The sequence below is a fragment of the Harmonia axyridis genome, chromosome 2 (assembly GCF_914767665.1).
Source record: "Harmonia axyridis chromosome 2, icHarAxyr1.1, whole genome shotgun sequence".
In the NCBI taxonomy this organism is placed as follows: Eukaryota; Metazoa; Arthropoda; class Insecta; order Coleoptera; family Coccinellidae; genus Harmonia; species Harmonia axyridis.
Window position 1 is genome coordinate 27623215 of NC_059502.1, and position 27031 is coordinate 27650245.

General features: G+C 33.7%; 1 protein-coding gene across 2 annotated transcripts in view; it reads right to left on the minus strand.

The window, feature by feature from the left end:
• The window catches only part of LOC123671928 (glycine-rich cell wall structural protein-like), a 61215-nt gene that overhangs the window by 1879 nt on the left and 32305 nt on the right, over window positions 1-27031 (minus strand). Inside the window, exons 1-2 of one of the 2 annotated variants that reach the window (XM_045605828.1) lie at window positions 2516-2676; window positions 2377-2435 (exon numbers count right to left, since the gene is read on the minus strand). In XM_045605828.1, coding sequence (XP_045461784.1) covers window positions 2377-2435; window positions 2516-2533 — 77 coding nt within the window. In that variant the 5' untranslated portion in view covers window positions 2534-2676. Of the gene's footprint in view, window positions 1-2376; window positions 2436-2515; window positions 2677-27031 lie in introns of those variants that run through there. The other variant, XM_045605829.1, reaches the window with a different exon arrangement.

Consider the following 27031-nt stretch of genomic DNA (forward strand, 5'->3'; position numbering starts at 1 on the left):
AGGGAAGTTGACACACAGATGAAATGAAGAAAAATTTTTATTTTGAATAACCAAGTGAAGTTCTGATTGGGATTAGAGTATATAGAGTAGAAGTCTAATGGATACATGTTGAGTAGAAAATCTATGCGATTAAAGTTATCCTACCAAATGGCCAGGCAGTTCTAATTGTGTTAATAATATTAATTTCATTGAGTTTCTTTCAACACAGTTCAATTTTGGAATTCATTCCAGAGATCAAAATCACTGAATTGCTTGACCTTACTTATTTTCAACAAAAAACATCAACAAACAAAATGTTTCCTACTGAGTATTTTTTGTATAATTATAGTTGCTAGTTTAGACCGGTTTGTGAATTAATAAATGCCTATCAGGTGCCAAGGTACATTAAAAAATTATCGCTCTTTTCGAATTTTGCTTACTCATTGGAATATGCTTATATAGTACATTGTTCGCCTACTCAAAATTGAGAAAAATGAAAAAATAAAACTTTTAACTTTTATAAAAAAGTAGATAAGATCCAATGATAAATTCAAATATTGAATTTAGGGTGTGAAAACTCAAAGGAAATGTTGAAAAATAAATAAATATATTTTCATACGCGATTCCCCAATATATAGATGGCGACATAGATATATGTATTTTTGAGTAGTTTTATTATAGTTTCATGTTTGTGGTATACTGTGGTCTCAAACTGTAACCTTGATAAATAGGAACCGTTAAAATTATTGGTAAAATTGCAGAATTCATAGTTCTAGACTGATGTAACAAGTTGTCCAAAATATACAGTAACATAAAATAGAAATTGTATTATTTCGAAAATTATCTCACAAGGAATTTATTCATTATAGTAATCATGTTGATTATCCCTCAAGCAAAACTAAGGAGAGTTATACCACCTAAATTTATAGACAATTACTAGTAGGTTTTTGAAGAACGATCGGTATGTTGACTCATTATTGAGGAAAAGTCTTTGGTAAATTGAAATTATCTAAATCAACTAGACTATAGTATCTGCAGAATTCTCCATTATCGCAAATGGTAATTCATAAATTACTATTTATTTTCATTAATACACACAATCACAATTATCAGAATATAAACGTACTATTATTTTTTCATTTGATTTTTTGTTTCCAGGCTTTGATTTACATTGACGCTGAATGAAATTTTGAGTGAAATGTCAGAGTATGCAAATCACAGTCGAATGTGTATGAATAGTAAAAACTACACAATCGTTTTGTTATGATTTCAATATGCTTTAGCCCAACCAATTATAAACATTGATTTCGGTCGTATTTCTAGGCATTTTCACATATAGTAGTCGAAAATATACAGGGTGAGTCAAAAATGTGTACCGAGCTTTCTGGGGATGATAGTACATTGAAAAATAAGTTTAGTTCGATGAATAAACTTATGGACCAAAATGCATACTCGTATTAAGGGAGATATATCCTTCCAAAGTTGATAAAATTACAAAAATTTCTCCGCATAACTTCTAAGCGCTGAATGCCACCAGATTGAAATTTCGTGCATAAATATATGTTGTGAAAATACATTTTTTTATTATACTTCTACATTTCTAATATTGTTATAAAGGGTTGTATTAGAGAGTGAGTCATGATTTTTTTGAGAGAACTTCTTTTATTGTATTCGTTTTGGTGGAAAGATAAAAGTATTCGATGGAGCAAAAAAAATCATATGATAAAGGTACTCTTATCAGTCTAATCCAAATAAAAAAAATTGAACCGTTTTAGAGATATTTCAGGTTTTGTAGTCACATGATGTCAGAAGATCCATTCATCGCGAGATTCATCTATTACCATAGAAGTTGTTCCAAAAGACTCATGACTCACTCTCTAAAAACACCCTTTATAACAATATCAAAAATGTAAAAGTGTAATGAAAAAATGTATTTCAACAACATACATTTATGCACGAAATTTCAGTCTAGTGGCATTCACCGCTTAGAAATTATGCGGAGAAATTTTTTTAATTTTATCAACTTTGCAAGGATATATCTCCCTTAATATGCATTTGGGCCATAAGTACTCATCAAACCATATTTATTTTTCAATGAACTTTCACCCCCCGAAAACTCGGTACACATTTTTGACTCACCCTGTCTATTTCACAAGATATAACAATTAGCAATCAGAATTCGTCAAATGGAAAAAGTAAGGTCTGACAGCTTTGAAGTCCTGGGTTTATAAGAGCTTTACAGTTCTTGTTTTTTGGCAGTCAAATATATTATTTGAATTTTAAAAAATTGGTAGTATCAATTATGATATTTCTTTCAAGATATGAAAACTGCTTAGAAAATGCTTTTCAGGTATAATGAAGGAAGTACATATTGAGAAGAAGGTGGTGGGTACTTACTGTTCCTTTCCAAATGTTGCAGCACAATAACTTGCTAATGCTGGTAGTACCAACAACACCTGAAACAATTAAATAATCGTTAAGAAAACATTTTTTTGAAAAATACATATATGAATTTTCTTCTTCCTTCACCACTTACAATTAACTTGGAAGCCATAGGACTTGACCTCCAAAACTCCAAACACAGATGTTTATTGTACGATCTGCGTCGGTATTGTGAAGAAATTATTTTCACGCCATTATTTTATAGGGATCATTTTCTCAGAGTGTCTTCTCGAAAACTGTCGAAAGCGGGGATAAGAGAAGACTGGGGATTTCTCGTTTATGATATCTCAGCCCTGACCTACAGCTGATGCTCGAGCGAGAGTGAAAGAACGGTACGGTAGATCCTTGCACTTGAAATTCGCTTTTCTACGTACAAGTTGAATAACAACGGTAACGGTATTCTGCGTACTCTTATTTGTTTCCGCAAATAACGTTCATCAGTGTTAGGTTGTATCATAGAGAAATAAACATAGATAAAGGGAGTAGGTATACAGAATTTTCACATGTCGCCAACATAGTTAGATTACATTGTCGGATTGTGATTTCAAATCCACAATTTTACTATAACGTCATGAATGTATATTATATTCAATGAAATATATTTATTTGAGTGATTCCTGATTAAATATGCGAATTTGAATATTTGGAATCCGAAACTTTTCCTACTTGTCGAATTTATAATAAGCAGAATATTTATTATTTTCTGTATCTACCTCCTGAAATCCAAGGTTTGGCAAGTTCTGCTCTCCTAGTGTCATCGATTATTTCATGACGTTTGGCGCGCTTAAAGTTTGTTTTCTGAATTTCTGAGATATTTAGGTATTTATTTCAATACATTTTGAGTTAATATGAAACGTTGATTCACTATGGGATATCAGAAGTGCGTTCTTTGTGGATAAACTAGCGAATTGAGTGAAATATTGTATCACTGATATGTTTTCATTTCCGCGCGCTTCATGTCAAATTTGATAGTTCATGTTGAGGACAAAATTTGTTTACTTGAAATGACATATGCCTCCTCTATTTCTCTGAGGGTTGTACCTATTCTGACTATTATTATTATTATTATAAATTAGTTTGTTATTATAATATAACAAAAATTATGTTTATTGACCCTAACAATAAAGTATTTGATTCAAAGACAGATTTTGCCGAAGCATTATGACCGCCAGCAAATTTTCAATATCTATTATATTGCTCACCATGATATGGGGGCTAGCTAAGCACGGTTGCGGTGGCCTCAGTTATCATCAGGAGCGACAGGTGTAAAAAATTCATTAACTAAAAAGTATTTTAGGAAAGCTGCCGATTTAATATGTCAAAATTCACTCAAATAGCTATTCAAAAACGAAATGGCAGACGATTATCGCGATGGTGAAGTGGTGGATTTTGCGAGCAGAATAATAAGAGTTTCAAGCTTGGTGCAAATTTTCTCATTGAATATGAATTGAATTATATGAATACACAATAACGATTTTAAGTTGCGTACAAATTTTGTTTTCTAATCGGGTCACTAGAAACATAGAAAATATCATAACATCGAAAATATTTCCAATATTTCCGTGACAATAGGATTGACTGAGGACTGAGTTGAAATTTAGTTTCCAAATATGAAATAACACCTCCAATGGTCATATTAAGTTTCGAAAGGATCATGTCATCAACCCCTCATCCAGATTAACTAACCGACAACAATGACAGCATGATAAATTAAATCTAACATAGATATGTATATGTACATACAGTTATGTGGTTTCCAAAGACGTATGCATGAACGAGAGCTCAATAGAACTAAATGCCAATTAAGTGCTTTTTTCAATATTTCCATTTCAACCTTTCCTTTAATTTTAGATGAATTAATCAATTACTCGCAGAGTTGATTATATAGAGGACCGAGAAGGGGACTATTTACAGGGTGAGTCTTTGACTTCATATATTTCAACCAAAGATTCTTGAGATCAAAAGAAACACTTTTTTTCTTTATCTACTATTTTTTCCGATTCGATTGTTTTTTCTCACTCAAATTTCTCACGGAAATGATAGAATTTTATGTTCGGAGAGATGCATCACATCAATAAAAAATATATTCCGAAAATCATTTCCTTCGATCCCATTCCATTTGCGACCTAAACATTACATTTTTTATGGGTTTTCAACAGCCTCTATTTTTTCAACCGAGCCGAATCGGAAAAAATGGTAAAGGAAAAAAGTGTTTCCTTTGACCTCAGGAATCTTCGGTTGAAATATATGTACGAATCAAGGACTCACCCTGTATAATAATCACTATGATATGTGTATTTAGATTACTACCTGAAAAGAGAAGGATATGGTTCACCTCTTTTTCAATAAAAAGTTTAAGTAATAAGCATCTATATCCTGATCTTTTCAGAGCTGTACGAATAACGGACAAAATTATAATAATAAGTTAAAAAGTAGAGCCTTTCAATGCTTGATATTGTATTTCTTGATTAATATTGCAAGGAGAGTTGTAGTTATACTGAGTCATTAATGATAAAGGAACATCTCTTGAAGATTCCTTCTCATGAATAAGCAATATAACCAAGTAATAATTAGAGTGCACCAAGTTGCTTTCTACCGAATTTTTGATTCTTCGAGCGGTATTGAAATTTCTCCCTACCGAAATTAATTTCTTTCGAATTGAATTTTTACATGTTACAGAATCAATTAGTTCAGCAAGGAATTGAATATTCATATGAATGATGGGTATTTCCTAACCTAAGCACGAATTACATATCTAAGAGTGCAAATTGTTGTCTTAATCAATTCCAGTTTCGGTGTTCTTTCAAGTGTATAAAATATATCTGAAAATTAGAAGTGAGTGGTAACTTCTCAAATTTTAACATACTATTATAAAGGTTTAATGAGTCTACAGTCTACTTTATGAAGGAGATTCAAAAAAATTGACAACTTTGTATCTATTCCTCCACAATAATATATCCTTATGATATATTTGGTTTATTATTGTGTTGGCATATAATTCCAATTCTGAAAATGACAACATTAATAACGAACGAAAAGAAAATTCTAATAACTTTATAATTTATAATTCTTATCAATAACTTAAATTGTACAAATTGAATAAACGGTTAACAAATTGAATAACTAAATTAACATAAAGACAGACGTACGTTTCGGAATTTTTGTATTTATTAACACAATTTTTTCCCATCAGATCCTTAGAGTTTAAAAAAATTACTGTAACTTTTTAAACTATAAAAAAACAATAAATTGTATTATCAAATACAAAAATTCCGAAACGTACGTCTGTCTTCATGTTAATTGAGTTATTCAATTTGTTAACCGTTTACTCAATTTGGACAGTTTTAGTTTTTTTGAATTTTTTTTTGGTTGGTTATTTAATAAACCAAATATATCATGAAGATATATTATTGTGAAGGAATGGACATAAAGCAGTTGTAAATTTTATGATATTAACATACTATAATTCAATGTACCTAACTATGTTATATCCTCAAAAGGAGACTTAGGCTTAGTAAAAGAGTAGTTTCTATTTGTTAGATCTATTTAACAAACAGATTTTTTCTATCTTTAAAAAAAACCTTATATGGGTGTGGTACTATAGGGGAGTGTGGGGCAACTGAGACACCTTAAGGTTTAATGAGGTATAACTTCCTCGAAGATGCGAATAAAACAATGATTGTGATTGAGGCACAACCTTAGATGCTCATTCAATACACAGAACACACTAAATAAAAAAATAAGAATTCTTAGGTCAGAATTTCTGACTTGAAAAAAAAATTTCAAATGTCTCACTTGCCTCATATCGTGGAGCAAATGAGTCCTTTTACTTTTCGTTCATCGAGGCGCTATATTGATAAACATCATTCATTCTTCATGAAGATTGTCTCAATTTGTTTCGTCATATTGTGTTTTCTTTCTTCATCTGATATTGTTGGTGAATTTCCGGTGAATTTTTTCCGTCCTCAGAGTTTATTCTCTTTTCCTCTTCTTTATTCAAAGAACTTGGTCCAGCATTCTCAAAGTCCTTATGATTGCTTTGGTTCTCGCTGTTTTTGTTTTTTCTTTGAGTTGGTCTTTATAGCATGAGTTTTGATTATTTTAGTACTCGAGACTCACTTACCCCAATGTGTCATAAGAAGTGAAATTAATATTTTGCAAAGTACGCTTATGTTTCGCAACGTTCTGAATATCAAGCCTAATTACATGAGTTTTATGTTATATGATGTATTCTATAAAATATTTGAAATTTCCCTATAAATTATGAAAAATCCTTGTTTAATTCACCTGAAATATATAACAAGACAAAAGTTGTATCACGATTAATGTCCATATCTACTTAAGTTCCACTATTTTTCATAAAATTTTTCATTGATGCCACGAGGTAATTGATTCACTCGAGAATTGTATTCATTTTTGACGGATATATTACCGGTCAAGGAAGATATTGCGAAAGACGCACTTGCCCCGTATGGCTCACCTACCCCACTCTCTCCTACTTCTTTGTCCTTTGCTTGAAACAAATCTGTACCTTACATTATTTTCAATTTAGTAATAGAGAATTTATAATTCACGCATGCTCAATGTGCATCATATATATATTTGAAAGAAATGTTCCTTGTTTTTTCATTTTCCATCCCGCATTTCCTAGTCCTTCATTAGACCTCTCGGAATCTTGGAGTTTGTATGAGTAAGAAGAACCGGTAATGTTCTGTGTAGGTTTTGTTAATGTGTGCCATCGCAAGTTTAGGCACAACACTATTAATTGTTTAACAGCGAACTAGTACGCCCATAGATCTACCTTGTAGGTAGATCAATATATCCTGTAGATCTACCTAATAGGTAGATCAATGTTGTCCATAGATCTACCTTGTAGGTAGATCAATGTTGCCCACAGATCTACCTTGTAGGTAGATCAATGTTGTCCATAGATCTACCTTGTAGGTAGATCAATGTTGTCCATAGATCTACCTTTTAGGTTGATCAATATAGCCCATAGATCCATATTTTAATTCATTCATAAATACTTCCATATCTTCTGTAAAATCGATATCGCACTGTATAAAAAATATTCATCGCACGTATATCTTCGCAAATTATGCAAGAGAAAACAAATCTAAAGCTCTTATTCCAATTTCCAGATTTCATAAAGTCTCGATTTTCCAGAAATGTATAATTGGCGCTTGAAAATTGTACACCCTTTATATAATCGTCAATCCCCACCTGTATACCTTCAAGAATTATGCAATTGAATGATAACCTATAGAGCTAACATGACAACTATAAGAAAAGTTTTCAGTTCTCCAGAGACATCTCGGAAATTGTACACTCTGTATAAACGTTATTCATTGCACGTATATCTTCGCAAATTATGTGAGAGAAATCTAACTTGAAATTTCAATTTTCAGATTTCATAAGTTTTCAATTTTACAGAAAAGCATAATTGGCGCTCGAAAATTGTACACCCTGTATAATATGGTCAATTTATCGAAAAACCTCCAATAGGCAACTTGAAAAAAAACAATGTATAATCGTTATTCTTATATGTATTTTGAAAATCGGAAAAACATAATTATATGTGTATACTACGAAATCATTCACACAATAGACTAAACAAAAAATTGATCCATTTCAATAATCCGAAGCATTCACCGCCAAATAATATAAAAATTAATAACTGGCGAAAAATTAAGAAAAAAAAAATTATCACCTGCTGCAAGATTTGAACTTGCATCCCAAAAGAGACCTCAGATTGTACGACCGCATCCCTAACGACCCGGCCACAATGCCTTTGCATAATTAGGTGCATTTGTGCTTCTTATAGGAATAATGTCAAAATAACTGGTGACAGAGATTCTATAAATTGATGAATTTTCATGAATTTCGTTTAAAAAATCGTTAAATATAAAGGAAATCGAATTAAAATATCTCTACCTACCAGTTTTCTCCGCCTCAAATGCTGATATCTTTCCAAAATGATATATTTACCTTGACAATTCACATGAAACGGAATGCTTCAAGATTTGACCAATTTCCATGAAAATATCAACAAAACGCAAAAATACCATCATAAAAAGGCGGTACATACAGGTGTAGTCTATTATTTCCTCAAATTTCTCGTTAAAAACTTTTCAAATAACCAAATGACTCCTGTAGAGGCTTCTGGCAAACCAAGCTTTCCACTGACACAAAACGATTCCGCTTGAAAATATCATAAAATATACATGGAAAAAGGGATATAAATCGCATCTGATTCATCTTTTCTTGCATATTTCCTCTCGATTCGTCCAAATTTCAACATTTCCATTAAAATATCATCTGACGTTTCCCATTTTCATTCTGTATTTCGACGATTTCATGAATGAGCACAGAATTGGTTAAAACGTCAGAATATTTTGAATAGATTATCAGATTGATCCTTGATTTTATTATACAGTTATTCATATTTCAAATAGTTCTATTCATCAAGAGCCCTCTAATGGACACAGTAAAAATAATATAAAACCTAAATATTCTAGAAACGTCAATTGCCGCGGACGTTGCTAGGCCCGTTGCTACCCAAGGACATCGTAGTATTTTCCTATTGGTCGTTCACGTCGACGTGAATCTGGAAATTCGTCGGGAAATTTCCCAAACTTTATCCGTTCATTCCCAGGTAATCCCGAAAAATCGGGAAACGGGAATATCCGCGGGAGTTAATTCGACATTTTCTCTTTCTTCCCGTATTTTTAGTTTTTCTCGTATCTCTCCCAGAGCCGAGAACACTCGACCGCAAAATCGGTCCAAAATCGTTCGATTTTCGGTGGGAGGAGCGCTTACGAGTTTAATATAGTATACTAGTACGCCCATAGATCTACCTTGTAGGTAGATCAATATATCCTGTAGATCTACCTAATAGGTAGATCAATGTTGTCCATAGATCTACCTTGTAGGTAGATCAATGTTGCCCACAGATCTACCTTGTAGGTAGATCATCATAGCCCATAGATCTACCTTTTAGGTTGATCAATATAGCCCATAGATCCATATTTTAATTCATTCATAAATACTTCCATATCTCCTGTAAAATCGATATCGCACTGTATAAAAAATATTCATCGCACGTATATCTTCGCAAATTATGCAAGAGAAAACAAATCTAAAGCTCTTATTCCAATTTCCAGATTTCATAAGGTCTCGATTTTCCAGAAATGTATAATTGGCGCTTGAAAATTGTACACCCTGTATATAATCGTCAATCCCCACCTGTATACCTTCAAGAATTATGCAATTGAATGATAACCTATAGAGCTAACATGACAACTATAAGAAAAGTTTTCAGTTCTCCAGAGACATCTCGGAAATTGTACACTCTGTATAAACGTTATTCATCGCACGTATATCTTCGCAAATTATGTGAGAGAAATCTAACTTGAAATTTCAATTTTCAGATTTCATAAGTTTTCAATTTTACAGAAAAGCATAATTGGCGCTCGAAAATTGTACACCCTGTATAATATGGTCAATTTATCGAAAAACCTCCAATAGGCAACTTGAAAAAAAACAATGTATAATCGTTATTCTTATATGTACTTTGAAAATCGGAAAAACATAATTATATGTGTATACTACGAAATCATTCACACAATAGACTAAACAAAAAATTGATCCATTTCAATCATCCGAAGCATTCACCGCCAAATAATATAAAAATTAATAACTGGCGAAAAATTAAGAAAAAAAAAATTATCACCTGCTGCAAGATTTGAACTCGCATCCCAAAAGAGACCTCAGATTGTACGACCGCATCCCTAACGACCCGGCCACAATGCCTTTGCATAATTGGGTGCTTTTATGCTTCTTATAGGAATAATGTCAAAATAACTGGTGACAGAGATTCTATAAATTGATGAATTTTCATGAATTTCGTTTAAAAAATCGTTAAATATAGAGGAAATCGAATTAAAATATCTCTACCAACCAGTTTTCTTCGCCTCAAATGCTGATATCTTTCCAAAATGATATATTTACCTTGACAATTCACATGAAACGGAATGCTTCAAGATTTGACCAATTTCCATGAAAATATCAACAAAACGCAAAAATACCATCATAAAAGGGCGGTACATACAGGTGTAGTCTATTATTTCCTCAAATTTCTCGTTAAAAACTTTTCAAATAACCAAATGACTCCTGTAGACTGTAGAGGCTTCTGGCAAACCAAGCTTTCCACTGACACAAAACGATTCCGCTTGAAAATATCATAAAATATACATGGAAAAAGGGATATAAATCGCATCTGATTCATCTTTTCTTGCATATTTCCTCTCGATTCGTCCAAATTTCAACATTTCCATTAAAATATCATCTGACGTTTCCCATTTTCATTCTGTATTTCGACGATTTCATGAATGAGCACAGAATTGGTTAAAACGTCAGAATATTTTGAATAGATTATTAGATTGATCCTTGATTTTATTATACAGTTATTCATATTTCAAATAGTTCTATTCATCAAGAGCCCTCTAATGGACACAGTAAAAATAATATAAAACCTAAATATTCTAGAAACGTCAATTGCCGCGGACGTTGCTAGGCCCGTTGCTACCCAAGGACATCGTAGTATTTTCCTATTGGTCGTTCACGTCGACGTGAATCTGGAAATTCGTCGGGAAATTTCCCAAACTTTATCCGTTCATTCCCAGGTAATCCCGAAAAATCGGGAAACGGGAATATCCGCGAGAGTTAATTCGACATTTTCTCTTTCTTCCCGTACTTTTAGTTTTTCTCGTATCTCTCCCAGAGCCGAGAACACTCGACCGCAAAATCGGTCCAAAATCGTTCGATTTTCGGTGGGAGGAGCGCTTACGAGTTTAATATAGTATAGATGATTCGAATTAGCTTTTCGCCTTATCTAAGAAATAATGAAGTGAGTGTTACGCCATTTGAGAATACTTATTAAATGCACTAAATTTTGAAGTCACTCGCCTAACTGATGCAGTACCTACAATTTTGCTTCAGCACAGTCAATTAAAGTTGTTTCGGAAAAAAGTGACATTATCTTCCAAGCTGAAGTAGTTAGCTTAAAATTAAAGGTGAAGGATAACAAAAAAAAAATGAAAAAAAGATAACGAAAAATAAAATTACAAACAATTTAACACTTGTAGCAACAGGTTCAATGAGGACTATCATGACAGCCTGTATATCACAACAATAACATGGGAATATGTTATTATGAAGCAACCCAACATTCCAACATACATATTTGAACTTGTATGTTATAATTACAATAACATTTATGCCTATTCATTTGTCTCTCATAAAATGACAGTGTGTGAATATATGTGATAATTTCATATTCTTGATAGTTTTCCATCGGCCTTACAGCCTGCAGCGATCGTTAATGCTCCTTATGAATGAAATCATACTGTAAATTATATTGAAACGAGCTAAACGTTCTTCGAAAGTTTCTTATTGGAGAAATGTGAATTCTATTCACAATATAAAGAATATTCTCATGGAACTATCAATAATTCACTCTCATAGTATGCTGTATGTCCTGAATAATTTAATTAATGTGGAAATCAAGAAGATAAGTGAATGTGTATTTTTGAATTGCCACTATTTATGCAGAGAACCAGGCTATCGAGGGATAAACTGAATATCTTCTCTTTGTTATCACTTTCTTTTCTACTGCTAATGAATGTCTAATTGATGCGTAGGTACGTACTTTAGGTTTATCGTGACGTGAGGTAGACTAAGAAGTGAGAAGGCAACAAAATTCAAGAAAAGCACTGACCAGTTATCAGGAGCCATTGTTCTGTTGTTCATTCATGCCATTGTTGAGTTTATCTAGATGAGGAGTTTTGATGAAATGATCATCTTGAAATCAGGTACCAACATTCGAAGGACAATTTTATATGAGGTACGATACAAACGAAAATGAGAGTTCCTTAGATAATTTTAAGAATAAAAAGTCCTATTAGACTTCTTTGCTGATAATATTTGTATTCATATCTATGCTAATTGGAAAAACCTATAAATTCTCTAGATTATCGGCCGGTTTCTGAAAGGCCAATCAACTTAACAACTGTCAATTCTTTGGTCAAGCGTCATTTTGGGTTTCTCAAACGCATTTTAAATTTTCTTTTCAAGTTAAAAGTTCCAGATAACATAGATAAGTTTACTCAAATGGATTTGAAATCGTTGTTAAGTTGAATGTTGTATTAGTTGACCAAAGATTTGATCAGCTTTTCAGAAACTGGGGGTAAATGATCGACAACTTTAAAAAGTGTGCTGACATATGCACCTCATTTTGTAATTTCCTTGGTTCAAATGATTCATATCTATTTTAGATGAGGAAGTGGGCATTGATGAGGAGGACATACAATCAAAAAAGCAGGGTCATGATAATCATGCGATGAAAAATGAACTTCCTACTTCTCCTGAACCAAAGGTTCCGAATAGAATAGAACATCACAAAAGAAAAAAAAATGAGAAGAATGAAGGAATAAAAAAGCGGTATTGTATAAAAGAAAACTGGAGCTTTTAACTTGAGAAGAAAAATTAAACTGCGTTTCAGAAACCCAAAAGGACGCTTGACGTATAATTTACGTGTAACATTAAACCACTGTGTTAACTGGCAAAATGTTCAAACAAAAGGAGGTAACTTTACTTTCAGAAACCCAAATGACGCTTGACCATAGAATTGACAACTGTTAAGTCGAATTTTACGTTGATTGGCCTTTCAGAAACCGGTTGCAAGGGCGTAGAAATAAGGGGGTACTAGGGGTAAATACACCCCCCCCCAAGATTTTCTTCTTCTTCTTCGTCTTAATTTAAGTCTAGGGCTTGTATATTCCACTTTAGTCCTCGGTGGATGTAGATATCCAGGAGTCTTTTCAGCGCTTAGGGGGTCTACCGACTGGTCTTCTGGTACCTGGGATTCCGTCTCGGGCTATCCTAGCAATTCTGCTGACGTGGAACGACCCCAAGATTTTCAAAATATAAAATTTGAGAAATCTCGCAAAGACGAAGAACGAAAATTTCTCCAGAAAATGAACCAATAATAATCATTTTACTTTCCTTTGAAATCGAAACGTCAGTAAAAAATCGGACCCCTTTACGGTTTATGAGTTTATTATCGCTCTCAAGATGTGTACTTTTATTGCACTCTGAGCTCGTCTTTGTTCGAGGTTTATTATTTTCCTTTATTTTTGCATTCCTCTTTGGTATGCACTTACCCGTTGTTTTCGGTTTTTTGTATCATTCTCATCACAAAATTTCAATATTCAATAGTTATCAAAGAAATGAAATGAGTATTTCGCTTATCGAAAAATTGTCTGAGCTGTATTGTACAATCTATTGTGTTTCATTTAAATTGAAATTTATTTGTGAATACATCAGTTTTGAATTAACTATATCTACAGGGTGTTCCTAAATTGGAGGTACAAAGGAAAATGTCAGATTTCTCGGATCATTTCAAGAAAAAAGTCCTATAGCATGAGTCCGCAAACGCTTTGTTTTTGAAATACAGGTGTTAAAGTTCAAGTTTTTCTCTCACAGCACCGTCCCTTCACAATATATTCAACCTGAATTGGCAATAATTCCAATTTGAAGTTTTCATAATGTCATATCCTAATTACGAATGCAAATCTACAGGGTAAATTTTTTCTGAAGGGATGGACGATTCTTTCCTCCAGAATTATTTTTTTGTGAACCACTGGTAGTTTTGAAAAATTTAAAAAGAAACACTGGTTCATTACTACACTTTTGGTTTGTTGAAGTTTAGTTGTATCTGCAATCGATTTCAAGAAAAAAATTCAAACAGCTCTCTCATGAATTTGAGTTTTGTAACTTATTCAACAACTCTGTAACGAAGATTAATAAAGATTCGATAAACTGGAGAAGCATCACAAAAAGGTAAGACTACAAGAAACACCCTGTATCTCGCAAATGGTGCGTTTGCGGGCTCATGTTCATGGGCCATTTTATTTTTGAAATTATCCAAAAATCTCTCATTTTCCTTCGAAACTCCGAATAGTTTGGTTCAAACTTCGTTATCAAACCTCTTTTTCTTACATTTTAGATATGAGTAAACCATGTCATAAAAAAAACTTTTTTTTGGAAACCCCCAAGAAAAAAAAGATCAACGCCCTTGATGAATTATCGTTGAATTTAAAAGAGAGGAACTGGAAAATATTGAGAGTCATTGAGTTCCGTAGATATTAAATCTAGACCACCTGTAATCGCTCAACTAGTTACAGAAGAACACATCCTGCACTCCTCTAGTATCTGGAATTTCAATTCTCGCAGCAGCAACTTTGATCGCGAAACAAGAACCATGTACCTAAATCGTGAATTTCTCTCTAGCGCGAACATCTTTGTATTCACTCTCACTTTCGAGTCATAGTTCAAGACCATTCAAGTTGCATTGACCTTCTCAAAGAGTACATCGGAAAGATCGTATCAGACATCGAAAGACCATTTAAGGAAAAGAATCAAATGTCCAGCACTATAAAGCATGTATTTGTCACCGGAGTGAGGAATGAGAGAAAGCTTGGATTTGAATAATTGGTTCTCGAATATTTTACGAATTTTGACTATCATTCCTAATAATTATATGAATTCTACTCTTATATTTTCATTTAAAACAAAATTAAATTTTCCAGGATTTGATGAAAAATATCACATTAGGGATATTGCCTATATTTTGAAAGTGCTTTCAATTTGTAGATAATATATATTATCATTTGAAACAAAATTAAATTTTCCAGAATTTGATGAAAAATATCACAATAAGGATATTGCCTATATTTTGAAATTGCTTTTAATTTGTAGATAAGCCCTATATTAAAACGAAAAAAATATGGAAAGTACCAATAAAAAATACGTAAATAAAAAAAGTGTTTTCAAAATTCCCGCTGAAATGCTCCATTCTGTCACGGTATTATGGTGACGTCACTGCATAAAAAAGTCACCACCATAGACAAACTAACTAGTTTATCTAGGATCACCACGTGCTAAGGGTCGGTCAAACTGAACTAATATCAGCAGATATTGACAGTCAAGTCGGTTTGATTATTTCATCTGACGTTCTAAACCATAGATAAACTAGTTCTAGATAGGATTAGTTTGTCAATGTTTTAAACGTTTCAGTGCTATTACGTCAAATTGCCCTGATTGGCGTTCGCAGTCACGTGCTAGTCGAGAAGAATTAACACAATTTAAATCAATTTTATTAAATTCAATTCGAGAAATAAGATGATGAAAATGCTATTTTAGTTTTTTAAAAACGGCCTTCAATGTGGAAAACCTAAATTCATTTGATTTTATCATACGACGCAACATCTTTATTGTATTCATTGCTAATCATCAATAGCTCTGTTCGATGCCACTACACTGAGCTACACATGTGCAGTAATGTGTAATTTGAACCCTGTTCGATGCATTGTCCTAATGAAAAAGAATTTTTTTTCTGTCAACCGGGTCTTTTTTCACGAATTTGTTCCCTCTGATATTTTTGTTTTACCAGCTTTTGAGTAATTCACAAACAAAATTCCTGTCGCATCCTTAGAAACGGACCTTCTTGGCCGATTTCTGGACACGACGTTCAGCCTATTTTTTGATTGAAGATCATGGTGATAGTCTTAAGTCTCGTCCATAGTGATGAATGGACGTACAAAATCCACTTCATCTTCTCGAAAACGCTCTAAATGTTGCTGAGAAAGTCGCAATCTACTGTATTCTTGTTCCATTATGGCGAATGCGATACCAATTTTGCACACAGTTTTCTGAAAGCCAATACTTCAGTCAAAATATTGCTTCAACTGCCCAATAAGATGCCAAGGGTTTTTACTAAATTTCTTTTATTCACTCGATGATCCTGTATTTTTTTCTGGTGTTGTTGCTGTTTTTGAACGTCCTTCATGTGGATTGTGTTCAAGGCTTGTACGACCACGTTTAAATTCAGCAACCCATCTTTCCTCTCTAATAATTGAAGATCCAAAAATAAAAATGCTATCAAATCAACGCATGATACTTGATTCTTTCCGTTGTAAAAAATACTGTGACACGTCGATACTAAATGGCTTGTAAAAAAAGTTGAATTGGCAGATTGAAATGAAACTTCACACAAGTTCATATGAAGAGTGCACTAAGATAAAAAAAAAATAGGGTAATATCTCTCATCGAACCGCAAAACAACCCATGTATAGAGCAGAATGGTATTACGTTATTGCAATGTCACATAATAGTAACACCGAATTGACTCAAAGGCCGATGAAATGCTAAAATAATTTTTTTGAATTTTTCGATTTTAATTTCTAATCAAATTTCACAGTCTATAAAATTGACCCTTTCAGGACTTCATGACTCTTCGCAAGAAAATTGGAGCAGATCACTCCTGAAATCCTTGAGCGAAGTGTATCTACAAAGTGTTTACACTAGTATCGTTCAGTTCCAATTGGTTAATAGAGCACAATTTGAACATTTGCGCTAATTTTCGTTTGTTTTTATTTTGAATTAGTTTGAATTACCGCATATACTTCCAAGATTTCTAGGAATACTGGCGTGTTAACTGATTAGATTATGTATACCACAATTCAGGCAACATGAATTCGGGATTGCCAAAACTTTCTTTTGGTCGTTTTTCCGCTGAAACGAAACCAAAAAATTTCCTTTTTTTATAAGGGTCATTGAATAAAGAACTAGCCGTCTTTCCATGGAAATAGGAACGAAGTTTGATGTGAAAACGATGGAAAAAAACAATTAAGTATCGGAAATGTCCTTCAAATTAAGATGGAGTTTTCAAGAATTATTGGGCATTCCAGTTTTTCTAGACATCTCATCCTTGAGTAAGAATATTCTAGTTTGTACAGGGTGGGCAAATTTTGATGTTTTAGCACTACAACTTTTAAACCAGAGGAGATAGACAAAATCTGATAACCTTTCTCGGTCTCCCTTTCTGAGAAACTAACAAGGGTAGTATTCATTTTTGGTCACCTTTTTTTGTTTTCGAGTTATAAGCGAAAATTGGAAAAATGGCGATATCGAAAAACATTTATACCTCCTTTAATACTGATGATAGAGCTCTGAAATTAAAACATCATAGAGGCACCTTTTAACGTAGAATCCAGTGGTGCCCTCCTCTTTTCAAAAGGGTTTTCAATTACGAAGCTATGACCCAAAGTTATGTTTTTTCAAATGGGAACACTAGATTTCTGTGCTATTTTTTGAAAGCTTAATTTTTCCTGATTTCAGAAATATTTGATATCGTATGGTTTGTATCAATATAAATAATAGAAAAACAAAAAAAAACAAGAAAAGTGTCCTTCCGTCAATCTGATTATTTCTATGTTTTCTACCAATTTCTACAAAATTCGAATTTATAAATATTTTCTAAGAATAGTTACGAAAATATAAATGAACTCGGAGAAAATTTCCTAGATTGCTTGAATACAGTTTCACATATACTCCTATTGAATTCTGTGAGAAATATCGAGAAGATGTGTCGACTGTGCATTGTGTAATTGTTGTTATTATTAGGTTGAATATTATTTTTTGTTTGTTACCTTCACAATTAAATTGTTCAATCATATGCATTGTTTCATATGCTATTTGAAATGGATTGGTACTTCTGCGTATTCATTCTGGAGATCTATGAAAATTATCTTCTGTTGCATCCATCTCATTACAACTCTTTCGATTCTGTGGATCTTTTCGTTATTTACGTATCCATTTTTATATGAATGATTTATAAAATAATTAATAAGTAAAAAGCATAATCATACTGATGGAAGGACACTACTCTTGTTATAGGAAGCTCAATTTTTTTGTGTTCATCAACAGTGGAACCCTAGAAAAAATGAAAAGATGAAAAAAGGTATTTCACCATTTTCCAGTACTTATATTGATACAAACCATACGATGTTATATATTTTTGAAATCAGGAAAAATTAAGTTTTCAAAAAATGGCACAGAAATCTAGTGTTTCCGTTTGAAAAAACATAATTTTGGGTCATACCTTCGTAATTAAAATTTCTTTTGAAAAGACGAGCACACCACTGGATTCTACGTAAAAAAGTGCCCGAATGATGTTTTAATTTCAGAGCTCTATCATCAGTATTAGCGGAGATATAAATGTTTCTCGATATCACCATTTTTCCAATTTTCGCTTATATCTCGAAAACAAAAAAAGGTGACTAATAATGAATACTACCCTTGTTAGTTTCTCTGAAAAAGAGACCGAGAATGGGGTATCAGATTTTGTCTATCTCCTCTGGTTCAAAAGTTGTAGTGCTAAGACATCGAAATTTGCCCACCCTGTACATTCATATATACTTCAACTAGCATATTATGATTATGTATCAAAATCCCAATGTTTCGAAGGAAAATTCATCTGAGACTATGAAGTCATAATGAACAACTACCTTCGTAAACAACAACTTCGAAAATAGTGCGATTAAATCTTGAATTCCATATTAACTCTCTCCAAAATGATTATAACAACGTTCTCCAAGAGACAAGACCATACGATCCCACGTAACAATCGCCCAACGTTCACATTAATTCGCTGAATATCCACAGGGTCAATTTTCTACAGATTGCTACATCATTTCCGGACCAGTGACGCAAGACGTCCATCTGTTAAATCTTCCGCAGGTTTTGGCCATGCAGTCAATCTTCGCCACATTCGGCGGAGTCAATCAGTTGGGAAAGTTCACTGATCCTTCACACGGGGGGACCAACATACCAAGCATAGTCTGTACATCAAGTGAAAGGTACTCGAGTCGGCTCTTCTGAAGAAGGCAGTAATTTGAAATTCTAAACAGGAGTGTATCTGCCATATTCTCTATATGATTAAGTGTTATTGAAGGTCCAAATTTGACAGCGAAAAGAGGAAATCGGACCAAAACTCATCGAATTTGAAAAAGAATGTTTTTTCATGTGAACAATTGTTGGTACTTAATTATTGTAGTCGTTTTTCGCAAGTTTTTTAAATTTTACAACAAACCAGCTGTTCGAGGAGATCCAAAGTCGATGTTTAGTTATTGTTAAAATGCCTAGAGCACGTGTACGTGGAATTTATCGCCAGCTAAGTGAATTTGAAAGAGGTTGTATTATTGGTCTACGATAGGCGGGGTTGTCATTTTTAAAATCGCTAACCGTACGAACAGAAATCCAACTACTGTTATGAAATGTTGTCGAGCGTGGTTTGATAATGTCCAAAATCGAAGAAGAGTAGGCACCGGACGTCGAAGGGTCACAAATGAAATTCAAGATCGACGTCAAAGACTTATGGCCATTAGAGACCGATTTGCGAAAACTCGATCTTTGGCTGATGAATGGTTAGGAGAACAAGGTCCAGTGATGCAGAGAACGTCAACAGGTCACCTTTAGTCTTTATTCGAGGTAACAGCGCTGCGTTACTTTCAAGAAGTAGTGGAGTCATATGTTCTCCCTTACCGGCTCGAGAATCTAATATTTCAGCAAGATAATGCCCGGCCTCATATTGCCAGAGTTATTTTAAGCTTTTTTGAAGCGACCCATGTGAATCTTTTACCATGGCGACCCAGATCCCTCGATCTTCCTCCCATAGAGTATGTTTAGGACATCATGGGTAGAGGGCTTGAAAAAAAAAACACCCAGCCCCCACGGACTTCAGCGGCTCTGAGACATGAAGTACAGGTGGCTTAGGATAGTATCCTTCAAAAAGAAATAGACCATCTTATTGAATCAATGCCAAAACGTGTTGGGGATTGTATAAATTTATTGAAAAAAAATTGGAAACCCTTCGTTTTTTTCTCCAAATTTCAATAATTTACTCCTTGTTATACTATTTATGTTTTACCAAAAAAAAATCAAACAGCTCCTTCTAGGTGTTACAGTTGCTTTGTCAGTTAGTATAAGTGCTCAGTAAACCTCTATAATATATGTACCGTCCACCGAACGTAGAGAGAAGCCTTTTTTTTAATTCAAAGATTACCCTAGCAACATGCATTTAATACAATTCTGAACAAATATGGTTTCTATTCCTAGGAATGTGTATCCGAGCAACTTCAACCAATTTGGATCAGTATGGATATTCAGTTTGGATCGTGAGCGAATGCGTAAACTTCATCTTATTCTTGCAGTCCGATTTTGATGAAATTTACGACCTATGGGTATTCAGGTTAGGTCAGAGAAGCAATTTTGATGTCGTATTTGTATGTCAGCTTTGTGTCCTTTACTTCTTCGAATCTCCGATGTTGATGGAATATGCATGACATGACATGACATGACCATATTCTGACCATAAATTGTCCCATACGAATTTTTTTCCAGAAATAGGATGAGCATGTACGAACGTGAAATTCCCGGGATAGGTACTCTAAATCTCGTTCTACTGTCTCGTTGTTGAAATGGGTGAACTGAATGGTAATTTAAACTCTTCGGGATATATAGGGTGTATCTGAATAACACCGAAAAAATGTAAGGGGTGAATCTGTGATGAAAATTGAGGTGGGTATTTGGTATAACATTTTTTGAAAAATCTCCAACCGGAAAAGTTACACCCTTCCGAATTTCAACTGAAAATATTATTTATCTTTTTTATTTTCTCTGTATATCGAGCTAAAGACACGAAACTTGATGAATATCATTTGACAATAAAACTACACAGTTCAGAATTTTACTACCCTGGGGTATACCTAGAAGGAGTTGAAATAGTCAACCCCTCGGTTGACTGTTGTTCAATAAAATACTATTTAACATTAGCCTGCAATACATTTATGTTTCGCTAGTAAATTGTTAAGTTTTCGACAAAATTTGTTTCCACAAAATTTGGAATTTTTAGCCCTGAAGTATGCTTAGAAGGGGTTGAAATAGTTAACCCCTAAGATATTCTTTGTTACACTTTTTTTCAATAAATTTTTTTTTTCGGTATTATTTAGAATTTAGATACATCCTGTATACATTGTCTGTTTTCATAAATGTGAAATTCCTGGAATCTTAATATTTGGCGTTCTAACGGGTAATTTTCAGAGGTATAGAACTTGAAATTGACAATACTATTTTACTGAACTATTAGTTCATTTGCTATGCTATTAGATTTCAGAAAGTATAGAGGAAAATATAGTATTCAGATACCTAAATCATAAATGACAAGTATATCAATAGAATCACATGGAATTTTATATTCGAAGATTGAAACGGTTGTGGTCGTACCACATATTTCAATATTGTTTTTCCTATAATCTACATTTTATAATTAACTGAAATAGCTTTCGCCTAAGAAATATTGTATATCTACCTATTTAGAATACTATATTTATTTATGTTTCCAATAGTCACGTTGTTATTTATTCAGTAAATAAAACATTCCCTGGATAGGTGATGTCTCGATTTATTCAATACTTCGATCAGGAAACCATAAACAAATGTGGACATTTTACTGCGAATAATTGATATAAAGGTTTTTTCGTAAATTATGTTATACTTTTTTTTTAACAGAGAAGAACGCAATTGAAATGCTTATCTTGAAGGTTTTGATTTACGAACTTTGCAACCGATTAATTTTTCGCAAGTATGAAGAATTCAATCTTTTCTTATTTTGTTGGAACCTCATTTGAATAATTTGTTCGATTGAATAACTGTGATACACTCATACGCGATTACAAAAACACATGTTTTGAATTGACACACAAATATATTCCTATAAAATATAAATATTCGGTACTTACCTAATTCAACTAAAATTCCCTCTATCAATTCTAGGAGTTAAAAATTCGAACAAATTGAAGACCACTTGCTTTCGTTTCCAAAGTTGGAATGTATAGGTGAAACACTTCAGATTGAAAAGCTGTTATTTCGTCACCTTGATGTGAGTACAAGATTGCCTTAATGAGTCTTTTTCATTGACAAAAAGTGCTCTTTATGATTCCGCTTCTGGATGATTATAAAGTTTTTCAGGTATAAAATTTCCATCGCTTATTAGGAAGTATATGAATGAATATGAAATGTATATTCAATACAGGAAATGATTTTGGAATTCTATCGTTATAATTTAATGTAGAAATACTTTTATGAAATAGGAATGTATACTAAATTCGATGGGATTCATGCTTGATAGAATATTTACAATGTGATAAATTCTTGATGAAGCCGCTAAGACGGCGAAACAATTGTTTTATTAATGAAAAAATCTGTTGAAATTAAAAGTGTTTTATTTTTAATTATCAAAGTGAAGAATACTGTGAATTCTTATTATTATTATCAATAATTTGTCTAGTGTGCAAGATTATCTGATGTTGTAAGGGAAGTTCAACATAAAATCGGTTTTTGGCAAACATGTAAAATTGGTGACCTTGAGACCCTTGAATCTGCTACATTAAAATGGCAGCGATGATGCCAGATAGAAAAATTAATTAGTCATGAGGTGTAGTAAAAAGAAATTCGTTATTTTTGCATGAAATCAAGGCTTCAAGTACCATAATTGGAATGATCAGATTTTGGCCAAATATGCGCCCTTTTGTTCCATAACTTATTGCCATTTTGAAGGTAATATCATTATTCCTCTCTCATAAAAGCTCTTGACCCTATTGGCAAAAAATTGAAACCGTCGATTTCTCCAAGCCTCTGTTGAAGCGAATTTTTCACCAGCAAAATTGTTCACATGGACAGGAACAGATTTTAATTACTTGGTGCCAGTTCCGGACTATAAAGTGGGTGGTTAAGACCCTCCCAATTTCTGGCGGGTCACTATCGATGTGTGTGGCCTGGCACACAATTGATGCAACACAATTCCTCTCCTATTAGTCAAAGCTGGCCGCTATTGTGCAATTGATTCCTTTAGACGGTCCAACTGTTGAAAGCACAGTTCCGAGTTAGCAGTAGTGCTTTAGAAGAGCAGTTCATAGTAGATAATTCCCTGCCAATCCCACTAAACACACCATCCTGAGTCAATCCTAGCTTGGCCACCGTTTCCACTTGACGTTGTCGTAAGAGATCCATTTTGTCATCACCAGTCACGGGTCGATTTTGTTACGATTAAGCAGTGATTTGCAGATGGAAATTTGGTACATAAGGTACCAAACGTAAACTCATGTTTCTCGAGCTTCTTCTTAAGACCATTCTAATGCAACTGTTTCGAAATGGTTTTTTGGGCACTTGGGTAATCAAACAAATCAAAACATAACGGTTGAACTAGACAATGTCCATGATTTTATCGGCAAATGGCCTTCCAGTGCGTGGTGCAGCTTTGACATCGAAATTCCCGGAACGGAATCGACTAAATCAAAATTGCGCTTGATTGGCTATTACAGTATCAGGACCATAAACACTATTTACATTTTCAACCGCCTAGCATTTTCCCCCTTTTTCGAAGGAGAACTGTAAAATAAAACGTATTTTCTCTTTGCTTGTATCCATCCGTGATGCGCGCTCAAACTTAACTGAGTCAACTAATCACAAAACTGTCAGGAAAGTTTTTGTAGTATTAAATCTCATCTTTGTAACGCCATCTAGTGGAGCCCTTTCGTACTCATACAAAGCGAGATACAGACAACTAAGGCCAACTAATGGAAAAAAAAAATTGTTTTTATTCCACCTAATATTTGAAGTATTTCATAGAAAATAAAAATATCTCAGCATTTCTCGCCATCGGTCACGACAGTTCTAAAAATTATACAACTCATGTTCTGATGAACCAATATAATCCGTAAATTTCCCATAGTTACGGCGTATGGATAAGTGATTATACTACTTGACGAAGTGGTATAATCGTTTTGGTGTTTCGCCTCCTGCCATTTCTATAGTAAAATTTATTGCCAAACGTCCAGAAAGGGAAAGTCAAGCTCAGTGAAATATCATTGAATTATCGTAAGTAATTGCACAAGTGCATCAAAATTACCGATAATTTTGCATGACAGCGTGTTGTCATAAAAACTGCCCCTCCACCTTCGGTGTCGGGCTCTTTCTCCAAAAATGAAGATGACAGAATGCAGTTTTTCAAAGAAAACACGCTGGAATGCGAAATCATCCGGTCGTTTTGATGCACGAGTGTAATTCGGGGAAATATTTCCCGAATAAACTGTTACATTACTTGTCAAACTGATTTAGAATGGAATTGCCATAGATTCGAACTGTGTAAGATGCATAGAAACTATGCATCTATGAACAGTGCAATCATCGCGGGGCTGTTTCGCTTGCTACAATGCAATTATCGTGAGCAATTGCACAAGTGCATCAAAATTACCGATAATTTTGCATGACAGCGTGTTGTCATAAAAACTGCCCCCTCCACCTTCGGTGTCGGGCTCTTTCTCCAAAAATGAAGATGACAGAATGCAGTTTTTCAAAGAAAACACGCTGGAATGCGAAATTATCCGGTAATTTTGATGCACGAGTGTAATTCGGGGGAATATTTCCCGAATAAACTGTTACATTACTTGTCAAACTGATTTAGAATGGAATTGCCATAGATTCGAACTGTGTAAGATGCATAGAAACTAAGCATCTATGAACAGAACAATTATCGCAGTGCAGTTTCGCTTCCTACAATGCAATTATCGCTGTAATTTTCGATAATTGTTTTCCAGATACATAGAATTTTTGACAGGAGGGAAATATTCGCTGTAATTTTCGATAGTTGTTCTCCATATACATAGAATTTTTGACAGGAGGGAAATATTCGCTGTAATTTTAGATAATTGTTCTCCATTTACGTAGAATTTTTGACAGGAGGGAAATATTCGTAAGTAATTGCACAAGTGCATCAAAATAACCGGATAATTTCGCATTCCAGCGTATTTTCTTCGAAAAACTGCATTCGGTCATTTTCATTTTCGGTTAAAGAGCCCGACACCGAAGGTCGGCTGAACTCGTGCAGTTTTCATGACAACACGATGTCATGCAAAATTGTCAGTAAAATTGATGCACTTGTGCAATAACTTATGATAATTCAAAGACACTTCACTGAGCTTGACTTTTATTTCTTGGCAAACGTCCAAGAATGTTACTATGGAATTGATCACAATATGACAGGAGACGAAACACCAAAACGATTATACCATGTCGTCAAGTAGTATACTCACTTATCAATACGCCGTAACTAAGGGAAATTTACGAATTCAATTGGTTCATCAGAACATGACTTGTATAATCGTAACGAATACCAACTCGAGCATAGACAATATATTTCGATTATACGAACCTCTCCACTCGACTTAGTTCGCGGAAAACCACCCGAGCTGCGCTCTCGTGATGTTTGGCGAACTACGTCACTGCCTCTGTAAGTCGAATTTAATCAAGAATGACCTGTATAACTCGAACTACGCCTATGTCGGACCATTCGCAACTCGACGAAAAATCTTGGTCCCGTGGTGTTTCGAGTAAACGAGAGTTCACTGTAAATATGTATGTAAATGTAACAGTGAATTCATGTCTCTTATATTGTCTGAAGATGCATCAATGAATTTCGATTGGAAATGAACTTGTTTCGATAAAAAGACTGCCTAAGTTGCAGAGGAGAAGTACGTCCCTGATTTTGGACCAGAGGCTGTAGCCTCAGGTGCACAAATGTTATGAAAGTTACGCGATTCAGAAAATACTTTCGCTTTCTTCATTATCTGGATCCGTATTGATAATCGAAATATTCTCACGACGCAGCATGCTTGTTAATCAATTATAAGGAGTTCCTTCCTTTCGAAGGAAATGTCAGACAGCATTTCTCTACTTATAATTAATTATTACTCATTAAAATTTATGATGAAATATGTGTTATTTTTGAGCGCTCCGATATGATATTGTAAAAATATACAAAAATTGCGACACTAATTTTGATTTAGATAGGTATTACGGAAAAAATTTACAAATTTTGTTCAACAAGATTAAGAAAATGTATCAAATGTGTGCATATTTGCCAGATTATGCGTTGAAGATCCTATATGGCATAACAGTAACAATTATTCTTATGTGTCGTGTTATATAACTGAAAAACTACTTTCTCACATGAAAACTCATAAAACGAATCTTTTTTGGTAGAGACAAAGGCTCATTCTACATTTTTGCAATATACTACCTTTTTCCTTGTAACGGCTGTTACGAGGCTTCCTTGAACTGTTTCCATCATCTTCATCTGCTTTTTGTCCTATTTCGGCTAAAATGTTCAGCTTAGTCAATACATTTTCATTCTATTACACTCAGGTTCTATTTCTATATCTTCATTATCATTCATTATACTCAAACCTGCCTCAAATATGATCTGAATGTTGTAAATGGTTCGACACAAAATCTTCAAGTTCCTACAGAGTCAAGTTCTTTCATAGATCATGCTCACTTTTTTTTTGAAATATCAGACATTTCTGAAAAAATATCCCATAATCGTTGAAAACATCAAACAATGTATGATGTTGCATTACTGCAAAATTAAAAATAATTATGCAATGCAACAAACGAAACAACGAAATAAATCAAATCTACGGGATGTTTTGGCGAGGCGTAATAAAATTGTGGGTTGTGGTCCTTATATTGTGAGTAACACGTAGTTCACGGCCAAGGACAAATAAGGGAAATAAAAGAACAGGATAAAAGCACTTATTCAATTTATTTCCAATCCACTAAAAGAGTTTGAAGAAGATGATAATTTGTCTAA